This window comes from Talpa occidentalis, unplaced genomic scaffold (assembly GCF_014898055.3).
Source record: "Talpa occidentalis isolate TD23 unplaced genomic scaffold, MPIMG_talOcc4v2.1 talOcc4.12, whole genome shotgun sequence".
Taxonomy (NCBI): Eukaryota; Metazoa; Chordata; class Mammalia; order Eulipotyphla; family Talpidae; genus Talpa; species Talpa occidentalis.
Genome location: NW_023601212.1, coordinates 7,463,437 through 7,475,849, shown reverse-complemented (window position 1 = coordinate 7,475,849; position 12,413 = coordinate 7,463,437). Strand labels below are relative to the sequence as shown.

Here is a 12,413-nt window from a genome sequence, read left to right as displayed (position 1 = left end):
GCCTGCGGGTCTGTCCCCTGGGCCAAGCCAAACCCCTTACTCAGAGGCCCCTCCCCCACCATTTAGAGCCTCCTTTGGCCACGGGGGGGGGAACCGAGGTTGCCTCCCTGAGAATGCCCTCCCTCCCTCGCCCCCCTAGAGCAGACCCTCTCGCCTCAAACCCCACATAATCAGGTGGTCCTGAGCTCAGATCTACCCACCCCCTCCTTTGGTTAAGCATCTAACACCCCAGGCCCTCCCCTGGGTGGGGGCCTGTTTTCCCCAGATCACTGCGGCCTCTCTGCACTGAGCCCCTCTGGACCAGACTGAGCAGGTCTGCAGAGCCCCGGAGGCTGAGGGTGGGCTGCCTTGCACAGGGGGACCAACCCCAGCTGGGCAGCCAATCAAAGTCAAGTTCAAATCCTGCTCTGCTCTGCCACTTCCAAGCTCTGTGACCTTGAGCCACTGCCTCCCCCTCTCATAGCTTCGGCTCTGAGTTGTGACCCCCTCTTCCACCACAGGCAGTAGGTGAAGGTGGAATTCAAAGGGCGCCAGGTGGGTGCTTGTTGTGGACTTGGGGATTATTGAACAAGGACTCCTAGTCAGGGGTTCCGGGTCCCAGACCCTAGTGAGGCCCCTCCTGGAGATTACCCCTATTGCTTAGGGCATCTTAACCCAGGGTATGTCCAGGGCTGAGGCTGGGGTGACAGAATCTCCAGCACCTCAAGTCCCCAGGCCCATCATGGTGGTGTCTGGTTGCACACCAGCACACCAGCTCCTGGGGTGCCCACCCAGGAAAGAACGGGTGACTATTGAGTTGGCCAGCACCCCCACCAGCTCCCCTCACCCAGCCTCCTCTCTATGCTGAGAATTGCTATGCGTATCACCCACCAGCGTGAGAGTCAGCTATCAGTCAGTACTGCTAAAGCTCCCAGAAGTTTGCCTGGCACATAATTTGTGGGGAATGTGTCAGCTGCTACTTTTACGGTCTTTTTCTGGCAACCTGGTACCTTTGATTCTTCAGAACATGCCTTCACAGCACACTAGCTGCTGATGCTTCACACCCGGGGTCCTTGAAGTTCTTAGTCACGGTTGCCCATCTTGACCGAGGGCTCCCCTGTGCCAGGCACGTGGCTGAGGGCTCTGTCTGGCCACAGTAGTGGGCTCTGTTTACATTTCACAGATAAGAAAATGGAGACTTGGGGGCACCAGTTTACTTGTCCAGGCTCTCACCATCAGGTGTTGCACACATACCCACATACACGCCCGAGGGATGAGCAACTTTCCTGTGTCTCCTTTTTCCCATCATAGATACCTCTCATCCCGGGGGCACCCTTAGAGATGACTTTGAAGCAGGAAGGAAAGAGGTCTCTCCTGTTTTCTTTAAATAAGAATGCTTGTCCCTAGCCACTGGACGTCTCTGAGCACAGAGGAGGGGAGATAGATAGATAGATAGATAGATAGATAGATAGATAGATAGATAGAAATATAAATATAGAGGGGGGCAGTGGGTAGGGGGACAGCAAAGTCCAGAATATGGTCTGGATTGGGTGCAGAATTTAGGGAGTGAGGATTTTCTTCTTTAAGATCAGTTTTCATTTCCTCCAGCTGAGATGCCACTTGAAAGCAGCATCATGATTTGCCAATTGTGGTTCTTGGACCTCCAGTATCAAGGTCATGAATATGGGGTTTGGGGATGAGAAGGGTTTGAAAATGCAAGCTTCCAGGCCAAGATCCTGCCTTCCACCTCCCCCCCTGCAATCTTCATTTTGAAGGCCCTTCAGCACCTAGCTTCCACGAGGTTTAGGGGCCTCTGGGCTGGAGGAAGATCAGGGAGACTGGGAGTGGTGGAGCAGGACCCTTTAACTCATTTTGCAGAGAAGACTGAGGCTCCATGTGGCAAAGCAGCCCTGAGCCAGGGTTGGTGGCTCCCAGGGCTCATGGCCATGCTGGGAAGAGAGGCAGACAGCTAGAGGGCGGGCATGCAGGTGGGGGAAGGACCTGGCATCTCCCCTAGGTATGCTCCAGATTTTTTGGGGGAGGGAGGAAGCAAATAAAGGTGCTAGCTTTGAGCCTGCATGCAGGGCAAACTGCAAAGTCAGCCAAATCAACCGGAAGACACATCCCAGGCCTTCTCCTCCAAGAAGCCACCCCTGCTGACCCCAAGCCAGCAGCTGTCCCCTCCCCGTTCAGTGGCCTTCCGCATCTGACAGTCCTCTCTGCACAGGGTCAGTCTGGAGTGGTAGCAGCTGGCACGAGCCATCCCAGCCCCGGTCCTCACCCCCCGCCTGGAAGATGCCTGAGCAGAGCAATGACTACCGAGTGGTGGTGTTCGGAGCAGGTGGTGTGGGCAAGAGCTCGCTGGTGCTGCGCTTCGTGAAGGGCACCTTCCGGGACACCTACATCCCCACCATTGAGGACACCTACCGGCAGGTGATCAGTTGTGACAAGAGCGTGTGCACACTGCAGATCACCGACACCACGGGCAGCCACCAGTTCCCAGCCATGCAGCGGCTGTCCATCTCCAAGGGCCACGCCTTCATCCTGGTCTTCTCTGTCACCAGCAAGCAGTCCCTGGAGGAGCTGGGGCCCATCTACAAGCTCATCGTGCAGATCAAGGGCAGCGTGGAGGACATCCCGGTCATGCTGGTGGGCAACAAGTGTGACGAAACCCAGCGGGAAGTGGACACCCGCGAGGCCCAGGCCGTGGCGCAGGAGTGGAAGTGTGCCTTCATGGAGACGTCGGCCAAGATGAACTACAACGTCAAGGAGCTCTTCCAGGAGCTGCTCACGTTGGAGACGCGCCGGAACATGAGCCTCAACATCGACGGCAAGCGCTCCAGCAAGCAGAAGAGGACAGACCGCATCAAGGGCAAATGCACCCTCATGTGAGCCCCAGACGCCACCCGACGGGCCGCTGTCCCGCCCCACGCTGCGCCCAGATGCCCTGCCCTGTCCTCCCCCCTCCTCCCCTCCCCTCTTCTTCCTCCCTCCCCCCTCCTCCCCCTCCTCTCTCCCCTCCCCTCTTCCCCCTCTTCCCTCTCCCCTCCTCTCCCTCCTCCCTCTCTTCTTCCTCCCCCTCCTCCCCCTGCCCTCCTCCCCTCCTCTCCTCCTCCCTCCCCTCCTCTCCTCTTCCCCTCCTCCGCCCCCTCCCTCTCCCCTCCTCCCCCTCCTCCCCCTTTTCCTCCTGCCAGCCCTGCCCCCTCTTCCTCCTGCTCCCCTTCCCTCCTCATCTCCCCACCTCTCTTCTCTTATCCAACCTCTCTGCTGGGGGAACGGGTCCCCAGCAAGCCCGAAGAAGGTCTGGCCCCGCCACATCACTCTGCCTCTCCCTTCCTCCCCCCTTCCTCTCCCCCCGCCCTCCTCTTGTCCATGACCCGCGAAGCCGAATGCTGGAAGTGGCCCCTCGTTCTGCACAAGGGAACATGAGGAGCCAGCGAGAGAAGCAGCTGCTGCCCCGGGCTGGCCGGAGGATGCTGTGTCCCCTGGGCTTTGCCCATCCTGTGTCCCTGAGGACCCCCATCTGTGTCCCTGTTCCCTGGATGTCCTCAGCCAGACCTGCGCACCCCCTCATTGGATCACTGTGACCTTGCCAGGGAGGGAGGGTGAAATGCACATGGACCTCAGCTTTTCTCTTCTCCTGCGTGATGTTGAACGTACACGCCTCCCTCTCCTCTATTCCTCATGACCTCTGGCCTGTGCCCCCAACCCTGGGTCCCAGACCACCCCCATTGCCCTGTCCCCACAGCTTGGGGGGGGGGTCCTTGCGGGATGGGCCTCAGGCCACCAGGCAATAACCACAGGGTCTGCAGCAGTGCCCCGCCAGCCTGGAATCCCACTCCTTGCCCGGGACTGGCCAATGGCCACAGCACAACCTGGGGGCTGTCCAGCATAAAGATGGGGGGACTTCTGAAACACAGCCAGCCTAGAGGTCTGCCCCTTCCATTGAGACAGAGATTGGCATGGGCCTTTGACACCGACCCCTGGGCTGGAGAATCTGGGTGCTGGGGCAGGGGTTCACTGGGCCCCATCTCGGGGCAGGCAGCTGAGCTGATCACCAGCTGGATCTGCGAGAGCGTGTGTCCTGGAGTCGGAGTGTATTGGCCACTGGGAGGTTCCAAGTGCTTCTGTGAGGGTGTGCAGATAACTGCACTCATGGGACCCCCGGACCTCTGTTGGACAGTATAAAAATGATGTTAGGCAAGGGATGGGGGTGACCACAGTAAGGTGCATTTGTGCAACGTGGTATGCAAGAGCAAATAGCTTGTGTCTAAGTGTGTGTCTGTATGTGATTGTCATGGGCGGGCATCCTCGTCAATGTGTTATAATGTTATGGGGTCGTGTGTAGTGGGGCTGCCAACAGGATCAGATATGGTCATGTGGACATAATAAGTTTTGGGCCAAGGACAGACAGCATCTGCCATGATCCTAATAGGCTGTACCACGTACTGGGTGTGCAGTCGGCTGTGCCATCTCCGTTTGTGTCATTACACTCAGTGCGGTTTGCACAATGACAGAATCACCCAGTGTCACAATTCTTAGGACACACACAAATGCAAGGGACTGTATTTGTGATGTGTGATGTAAACCTTTGCACCTGCATGTATGTGTCTAGAGGGGCCTGTGTTTTGGGGAGTGAGTGAAGTGATTTATGGGAGAGCATATGTAAGCCACTTGTTCTGACTGAGGACACAAAGCTGCTTTGACTCTGTAGCAAGGCGACTCTCAGCTTAATCACTATCAGTTGGCCATTGCTGCCCAGCAACTTGAAACAACACACAGTTCTGAGTGTTGGGGTCAGGCAACTGGAGGTGGTTGAGCTGAGTCTGGTACTCAGGGTCTCACAAGGCAGCATCTGTGAGTGCTGGTTGGGCTGAGGTTTCATCTGAAGGCCCAATCAGGGAAGGAGCCACTTCCAAGAGCATCTCGTCATTGGCAATAGTTGGTTCCCTGTAATAGCAAGACTAAAGTCTTTGCTGCACACTTACCTCCTTGCCATGTGGGCCTCTCCCTGGTGACAACCAGCGTCACATGTGAAGAAGCTGTGTGTGTGCACATGTGTGCACCTGCACACTGGGACTAAACTCTGGGTGTGTGTGCTTGAGAGAAAGATGCTGTGTGAGTCTTGTCATTTGCAGGTAGGAGGGACTGTTTATGTCCATCTTGTTGGCAATGTGTTTGTTTTTCTGTGTTCCTGTGACTGTTCACTCTACAAATGTTTACTGGGCAAACTATGAGAGAGTGGGAGTGAGTGTGGGGTGTCACCACCCAGTGCATGGACTCACCCATATAAAAGCCAGTAGTATCCTGTCTGAACACAGCTGAGCCCCCTTCCCCTTGGCGGGTCCAGAACCCACCAGCAGCTGGTGTTCCCCCTCCCCCACCCCAGGGGTGGTTCCTGGGCCCTGAAGGTGCCGGAGAGGGTGGGGCTGAGCAGGGACCTGCAGCCCTTTCTCAGGGACAAACCCTGATAGCACAATCTCCCTGGGGCCCTGCCTGCCTCTAGGTCTCTTCCACCTCAGACCCTGCCCGCCCCAGGGAGAGAGGGGCTCTGCACTGGAGGAGGGCTAGTACCTGCCCCGCGCTGGCCATCCTGCCTGTGCACCCTTGTTTCTGGGGACTGAGCCAGGCCATGCTTGCTATGATCCAGCCCCTGCTCCTTGACAGCCCCCCTCGCATGTGGGTGCCCCCACCCCCCTGTTCTGGGGATCTGTGTAGCATTTGCTCTATAGTCTTCCTGCAATAAAAAGTGGGTCCTGCATTAGCCACCCGTGCACCTTATTTGGAGTGGGGCTTGCTGCTTGCAGAGGAAGAGGGAGGGGAAGGACTGGGAGGCAAAGGTGGGGGTGAGGGATAGAGATGGGGTGAGGGATGGGGGTGATGATGGATGGAGGTGAGGGGTGAGAAAATGAAGGATGGGGATAGGGACGGGGATAGGGATGGGGATGAGGGAAGAAGATAAGGAAGGAGGAGCTGAGGGAAGGGGATAAGGAGGTGAAGGGTGGGGTGAGGCATGGGGTAAAGGATGGGGGGTAGAAGGGACAAGGTGAGGGGTGGGAAGAGAGGTAGAGGGGGGTGGGTAGGAAGTGAATTGCAGGGACAGGAGGAGGGAAGGGGAGTCAGGAACAGTCTGTCTGGGACTTGGAGCTGGGCTCTGCTAGAACTGTGTCTGAGTGACTTGGCCAAGGTGTCCCCCAGCCTCCATTTTTCCATTCACTCTGCACAGGTTGCTTCCCATCCTGGACTTCCTGTGAACCTGGATGATTTCCTTGCAATACTTAGGGGAGAGGGGAGGGGAGGGGAGGGGGTGGAGGCCCTAGAGGGAAATGAGCAGGAAGAACCTCCTCCCACCCACCTAGACCAGTGTGGTGAGAGGTGGGTCAGCAGGAAAAAAGATAAGGACTGCTTCAGGAACACACTGTCAAAAACAGAGACACAGTCATTCAGTTGCTATTTTTTAAAAATTTCTTTTATTTATTTATCATACAAGAGCTGGGGTACAGGCCTGAGGTGCGGGGCTTGGGGGTGAGAAGATTCACCAGAGACAGAGTGGGGAACAGAACAGGAGGATTGACTGAAATGCACTGCTGAGGGGAGCAGCGGGTGAGGCAGGAGAGGTCTGCTGCGCCATGTGGGTAGCTCCCTGGCTGGCTGGGGGATCAAACTCGTGCTGCAGAGGCTGCGGATAGCTTCACAGTGCTGAGACTTAACTTCTTGCACCACCAGGGAGGCCCCTCAATTGCTATTTCACTTGTTTGTTCAACCATTCAGTCACCCAGCATGTAATAGGCACCAACTGTATTCCTGATTCTGCCCTCTCTCCTGGCTACTGGACACACAGGTGTTTGACTGACACAAACACCAGGTCCCTCTCATTGCTCATAACCCACTGGGGGAGAGCACCCCCCACAAAGAACTAAATCCCATCCTCTCAGATAAGTGCTTCCAAGAAGAGGAACACGGATCACAAAACTGACAAGGGGAGGTCTGTGTATTTAGGGAGACCCATTTGATTCAGGAGATGTGACATCTGAGCTGACACTGGAAGGCAGAGAAGAGGTCAATCTCAGGCAGGGAGTCAGCACATACAAAGGCCCTGAGGCAGAATCCAAAGGACACCAGAGCTGTGGGAGTAGAGTGAGGCAGGGAGGTAACCTAGGAGATCGAGAGGTGAGCAGGGGTCAAGCAGAGTCTGGTGGGCCATTGGAAGAGTTCGGATTTTTATGATGACACAGAGGTGGCCTGGGAACAATTTAGCACGTCTCTGTACCTACAGTAGCCAATCAAGGGGAGCAAACAAGCACTATGAGCCCCTTTTACATGGGGAGCACCTCAGTTTCCCCCATCTGCTAAATTTATTTTTGAAGATTTATTTATTTATTTGTTTGTTTGTTTGTTTGTTTATTTATTTATTTATACAAGCAGTGGGTACAATAAGAAGCATGGGAGGGTGAGAGACTTCACCAGAGCCAGAGCGGGGAACAGAACAGGCAGACTGATGAAGTACACCGCTGAGGGGAGCAGTGGGCATGGCAGGAGAGGTCTGTGCGCCATGTGGGACCCTCGCCCGGCAGCCGGGGATGGAACCGGCGCTGCAGAGGCTGCAGGCAGCTTCGCAGCCCAGCACTCAAATGCTGAGCCACCAGGGGAGGCCCACCATCTGCTAAATCTTGACTTAGAGCTGAATTTGCAAACGTAGAAGCAGGGATAGGATTAGGGTGAGCAAAGCCACATGCACCAACTTAAGAGGTAGTGCTGAAAATCTCAGTTATCAAGATACATAATAGTCTCATGCAATTTTTAATACAAAGGAGTCATGATGAATAAAATATCAATATTTTAAATAAAAACAGGCTCTGGCAGCCAGGGCTCAGGAGAGTAAGAGAGGGCTTGCACCAGTGCAGAATCACATCTGGCCTTTAAATTTTGGCATTTCGTTCACCCTGGATTATTTCTGCATTTATTCTAAATCCATAAAATATTGCATTAACGTAATACTTATCTTTTTTTTTTTTTTAAAAGGAAGCAGGAATTTTTTTTAACGTAATATTTATCTTGAAGCAAGTTTTCTTATTTTGATTGGAGAGAAGAGCCTCACTTGCCTGACCCTGAGCCCACCCTGACTCTCTGCCTCTGGACCACTTGATGCTCTTGAGTGAAGCTTGTGTAGCCGCCCACCCAACTGCTACAAGAAACACTGACCTTTTTAAGGGCAATTGGAAATCTGGATTTCTTTTTGTGGACCATCCTTATTTCAGATGCTGGTAGTGAGTTTAGAAGTTTTTAAGAATCTGGGTGCCACATCTAACTTGGGAGCCACCATTTGCCACTCTTGTCCAGACAGTAATTCCTGTGGGGAGATGTAGACAGGGGAGTGAATTGTCATCCCCCTGAGCCTGGTTGTCTCTGTGCACTGCTGGGGCTGAACAGGGAGACTCCTTCCAGCATGACAGGAACCCTGGGGTGGGGTGGGGGTGGGGGTGGGGGGCCCCCGCAGCTGGGAGGCCAGTGACTCAGATTACAGAATATCAGTACAGCACAAAGATCCTCAAGTTCAGAATATTAACTCTACCTTCCTATTTAAGAAATACCTCTGTGTCGGCTGGATGCTTTTGGAGACAAATGCTTTTGGAGACAAATGCAAACGTTTCTCAGCATCACTAGGGGGGGTTGTTGAAAATTCCCATTCCAGAGGGTCCAGATGCAGCAGGATTGTGGATGAAGACCTAAGAATCTACATCTTAAGATTCATGCCTAGACGTTAGGAAATTGAGAGACCCTGCAAAGCATAAGACAGTCGTGGGCAAATAGCCTCTGTTTAACCTCTCTCTGAGATTCAGTTTCCACCTCTGTAAAATGGGACTAATAGTATTTCTCCTTCCAACCTCACGCAGAGGGTTCGGTGAGAGGGGTCAGTTACTGGTGTCCTGCAGGTCAAGCGATCGATTCGGAGGGGACATTCTTCTTCCCCAAAACGAGCCCCTGAAGCTCGGATTCGGAATTCGAACCCGCGCCCACGCCAGGGATGCAGAATCCATAAAACACCCAGCACGTCCTCGATGTCCCGCAGTCAAAACACCGGCTTCTCCGCGGGCGGCCGGGGCCCGACCGCGAGCTTATTTGCGTACTGCCCTGACCCCGCCCCCAGCGCGTTCTCGGCTCGCGGGTGGCCAGCGGTGCTGCCACTCAGAGCTCCGCCTCCCGGCCCCGCCCGCGGCCCCGCCCGCTCCCCTGCGCGCAGCCTACCCCGCTGCCTGCCCCGCCCCACGCCCCGGCCCGGGCCTCCGGCCACGCGGGCCTGCGATTGGGCGCGCGAGGCCTCCAGTGCCCGCCCCCGGGCGCCGGCCCCGCCCCCTGGAGGGAGCGAGCGCTCGCGCGCGCGGCGGCGGGTTGGGCTGCGCGGCGGGGCTGAGGCGGCCGCGGCGGCCGGAGCGCTGGTAAGGGCGCGCGCGGGGCTGTCGCCGGGGTCGCCGCCCCTCCTCGGGCGCGCGGGGCCCGGGGGGCCGGGCGGCCGTGGCGGGGCGGGAGGGCCGACTTAGCTGCGGCCCGAGTTGGGGTCGAGCTCTCTGGGGAGGGGCTGGCGCCGGGATCCGCCGGCGGTGGGGGTCGGGCTCGCGGGGAGGAGGCTGGAGTTGAGGGGCTGGAGGCAGGAGTGGGGGCGTCTGGAGGGGCGCCTGGGGTCGGGGGTCGAGCTGAGGGGGGCCCGGCCGGGGGTTCGCGCCGGAGCTGGGGGCCTGGTCTTGGAGTTGGGATCGGACTGGAGCCGGGTGGAGACCGGCGGGGAGGGGCGGAGCTGGAGCTGAGGGTGAAGGTCTTCGAGGAGGGGCTGGGAGTGGAGTTAACGGTAGGGGTGAGGTAGGGGTGAGCCGGGGTTGGGGTTCCGGGCAGGGTTAGTTGGGGAGGGGATCAGAGTCAGCGGGGGAGGAGGCTGAGGAACAGCCAGGCTGGTAGGTGGTTGAGGGGGGCCTCGGGGGTGCGGGGGAGCGGGTTGAGAGAGGACAAAGTTGAGGCATGGCGTGGGAGTTCCCTTTCTGAAGGGGCTCCAGGCATGTGGGGAGAAAGGAAGAGTTAGTGCTTGGGGGCTTGGGGAGGAGGAAGTTAGGGTGAGGTGATGGGAAAGAAGGTGGGGCCCAAGTGATGGCGGGATTGACGGTGGGAGACCCCCGCCCCCAAGGGCTTTACAGGAGGTTCACTTAGCTAGAGGGAATGGGGAGGGTGTCTCCAAGTCAGTTGGGAGGGGGTTGGTCCCCTACTTTTCCGGGGCTGATCATTTGGTGTAGAGGGGTTGTGGAGAAGAGACCCTTGGCACCATGAGCTGGAGGACATGGGAGTTCACCAAGGGTCAAGAAGTTTGTTTTGGGGACACAGGACTTGAAGGCAGGTGTCTTGGGAAGCAGAAGGGCACGTGTTGCTGGATGAATTTTTCAGGAATTTTTGGGCCCAGGAGTAAGGAACTGAAGTAGGAGTTTTGGGGATGATGATATTGAGGGGCGTGGGTGGCACTTTATTTTTCCTGGGAGCTGGGGTTGCTAGGGGTTGGAGGGAAGGGGGACGAGATAGATGTTGAGCAGCAGTGGCTCCCTAGCTGGGGAGGGGGCGTCTCTGAGTGATGTCGGGGTCAGGTTTACAAACTCCTTCTCTCAGGTGCTGGGGTCCGCCAGAGATAGGGTGTGGCGGGTTCTGGACACAGATCTGTTCCAGTTTGTTCCAGCTGCTTGTGTGGCCCAAGGACCTCTTAGAGATTTAGCTTCCTCCTCTGTAAAATGGGAATGGTTGACACAGTGGGGGGCGGCTCCCAGCATGGCCACAGGGTGAGATGAGGGGCTGTATGCTTCTCTCTCCCTCCTGCACATGGCACGCATATGTGAAGTGTTGATGATAATGTTCTAAATTAAGGGTTTTTTTTTGGGAGGTGGGGAATTGGGTGGGTGGAATTGCTGGGTTGTCAGGGAGGAGAGGGAAGGAATCGGTTGGAGCTTGACTCCAGTTCTTCAGCCTTGGAGGTGCACATAGGAATTGTCCCAGAAGCCTTAAGAAAGAATCTGCCTGCCAAAAAAAATAATCCATATTACAAAAAGTGAGGAGGGCCTCCTCGGTGGCGCAGCAGGTTGAGCACAGTGCTGTGAAACTGTGTGCAGCCTCTGCAGTGCGGGTTCGATTCCTGGCCAGCCAAGGAGATACCCACATGGCGCAGCAGACCTCCCGTCTGCCCGCTGCTCCCCTCAGCAGTGTTTTCAGTTGTCTGCCTGTTCTGCTCCCCACTCTGTCTCTGGTGAATTCTCTCACCCTCCCGCACCTCTGGCCTGTACCCCAGTTCTTGTATAAATAAATAAATCTTTTAAAAAAAAGTGAGGAAAAGGCACAAGGAGATGAGTTTGCTGCTTGAAGTTGATGGCTAGAGATTCTGAAGGTTTGTGAAGGAGTAAGGACATCCTCTCAAGGGAAGGCTGCTGGGTCTTTCTGATTGAGGTCAATTGCGCGGGAGCCATTCGGTTATGCCCCCAAAGGGAACCATTGGCTACAATTGTCATGCTCTTTAAATATATGAGTTTACAACTTGCGTTCCTGTGGTGGAACCAGAGCTCTCCCTCAGCACTGCTGCCTTGGGGCGGCTGTCCTCTGTGGAGGTCTGTTTTGGGCACTGTGGGGGTGCTGAGGGGCACCTCTGGCCCCTCCCACTCAATGCCAGGAGCATCCCCAGTTGTGATGACCACAGAGGTCCCCAGATATGGCCAAGGGCCCCCTGAGGGTCAGTATCACCAAGGTCATAGACAAAGCTAAGTTATTTTATAACCCCCTTTTATAGACAAAGCTAAGTTATTTTCTCCTGTAAAGACCACGTCTTACCTGGCATCTGTGGGAAAGTTTGTCCGTGCAGATTTCAGGTTTGTTTTTAAATCGTCTGGTGCCTTCATTTTGAGAGGAAAAAATTTTAAATAAAAAATCAACTCACTGTTAGTAAATTTTAGAAATACTGGTTTCTTTCTGGGTGGGCTCTGTGGGTTTGGGACACTTGCACAGATTTGGATCGTGGGGTGCCTCGGTAGGCTGCGGGTCTTGGAGGACGAGAGTTTTCCATGAGCTCCTTGGTTTGAACTGAGAGCGTGAGCTTCTTCAAAAGCTTGGGGTCTACAGGTATTTCTTAGTCACCTATGAAAGCTTTATTTAGAAACATTCCCTTGACCGATGCCATTGTTTCCTCCTGTTTGCGGGAAGGACAGCGGATTGTGAACTGTCCTGACATGCAGGCATTGTGACTTGCCGTGGCTGAATGGAGGCTTTGTTTTGTTTTGTTTTCCCTACGCTGTGTTGTCACAGAAGGCTCCTTTTTCCACCCAAGGTGTGATGACAGGTTTTCTCATTTGCATCTGGAAACAAATAATAGTTTTTAAAACTGCTTACTAGGCCACAGTATTCTAGAAGCGCCTCAGTAG

General features: G+C 55.4%; 2 protein-coding genes across 2 annotated transcripts in view; both read left to right on the top strand.

Moving 5' to 3' along the window:
• Positions 1–2,192: 2,192 nt before the first annotated feature.
• DIRAS1 (DIRAS family GTPase 1) lies at positions 2,193–2,920 on the top strand. The gene has a single exon (XM_037504232.1). It carries the CDS (start codon positions 2,275–2,277, stop codon positions 2,869–2,871), a length of 597 nt encoding a protein of 198 aa, XP_037360129.1. The 5' UTR covers positions 2,193–2,274; the 3' UTR covers positions 2,872–2,920.
• Positions 2,921–9,374: 6,454 nt separating this feature from the next.
• Positions 9,375–12,413, top strand: part of GNG7 (G protein subunit gamma 7) — a 134,499-nt gene continuing 131,460 nt past the window's right edge. Inside the window, exon 1 of the mRNA XM_037505021.2 lies at positions 9,375–9,416. The gene's annotated coding sequence lies outside the window, so the exon portion shown is untranslated. The remainder of the gene's footprint in view (positions 9,417–12,413) is intronic.

Bases quoted from the DNA above. Each gene is read 5' to 3' on its own strand.
- DIRAS1 (XM_037504232.1), top strand. From the start codon at position 2,275: ATGCCTGAGCAGAGCAATGACTACCGAGTGGTGGTGTTCGGAGCAGGT.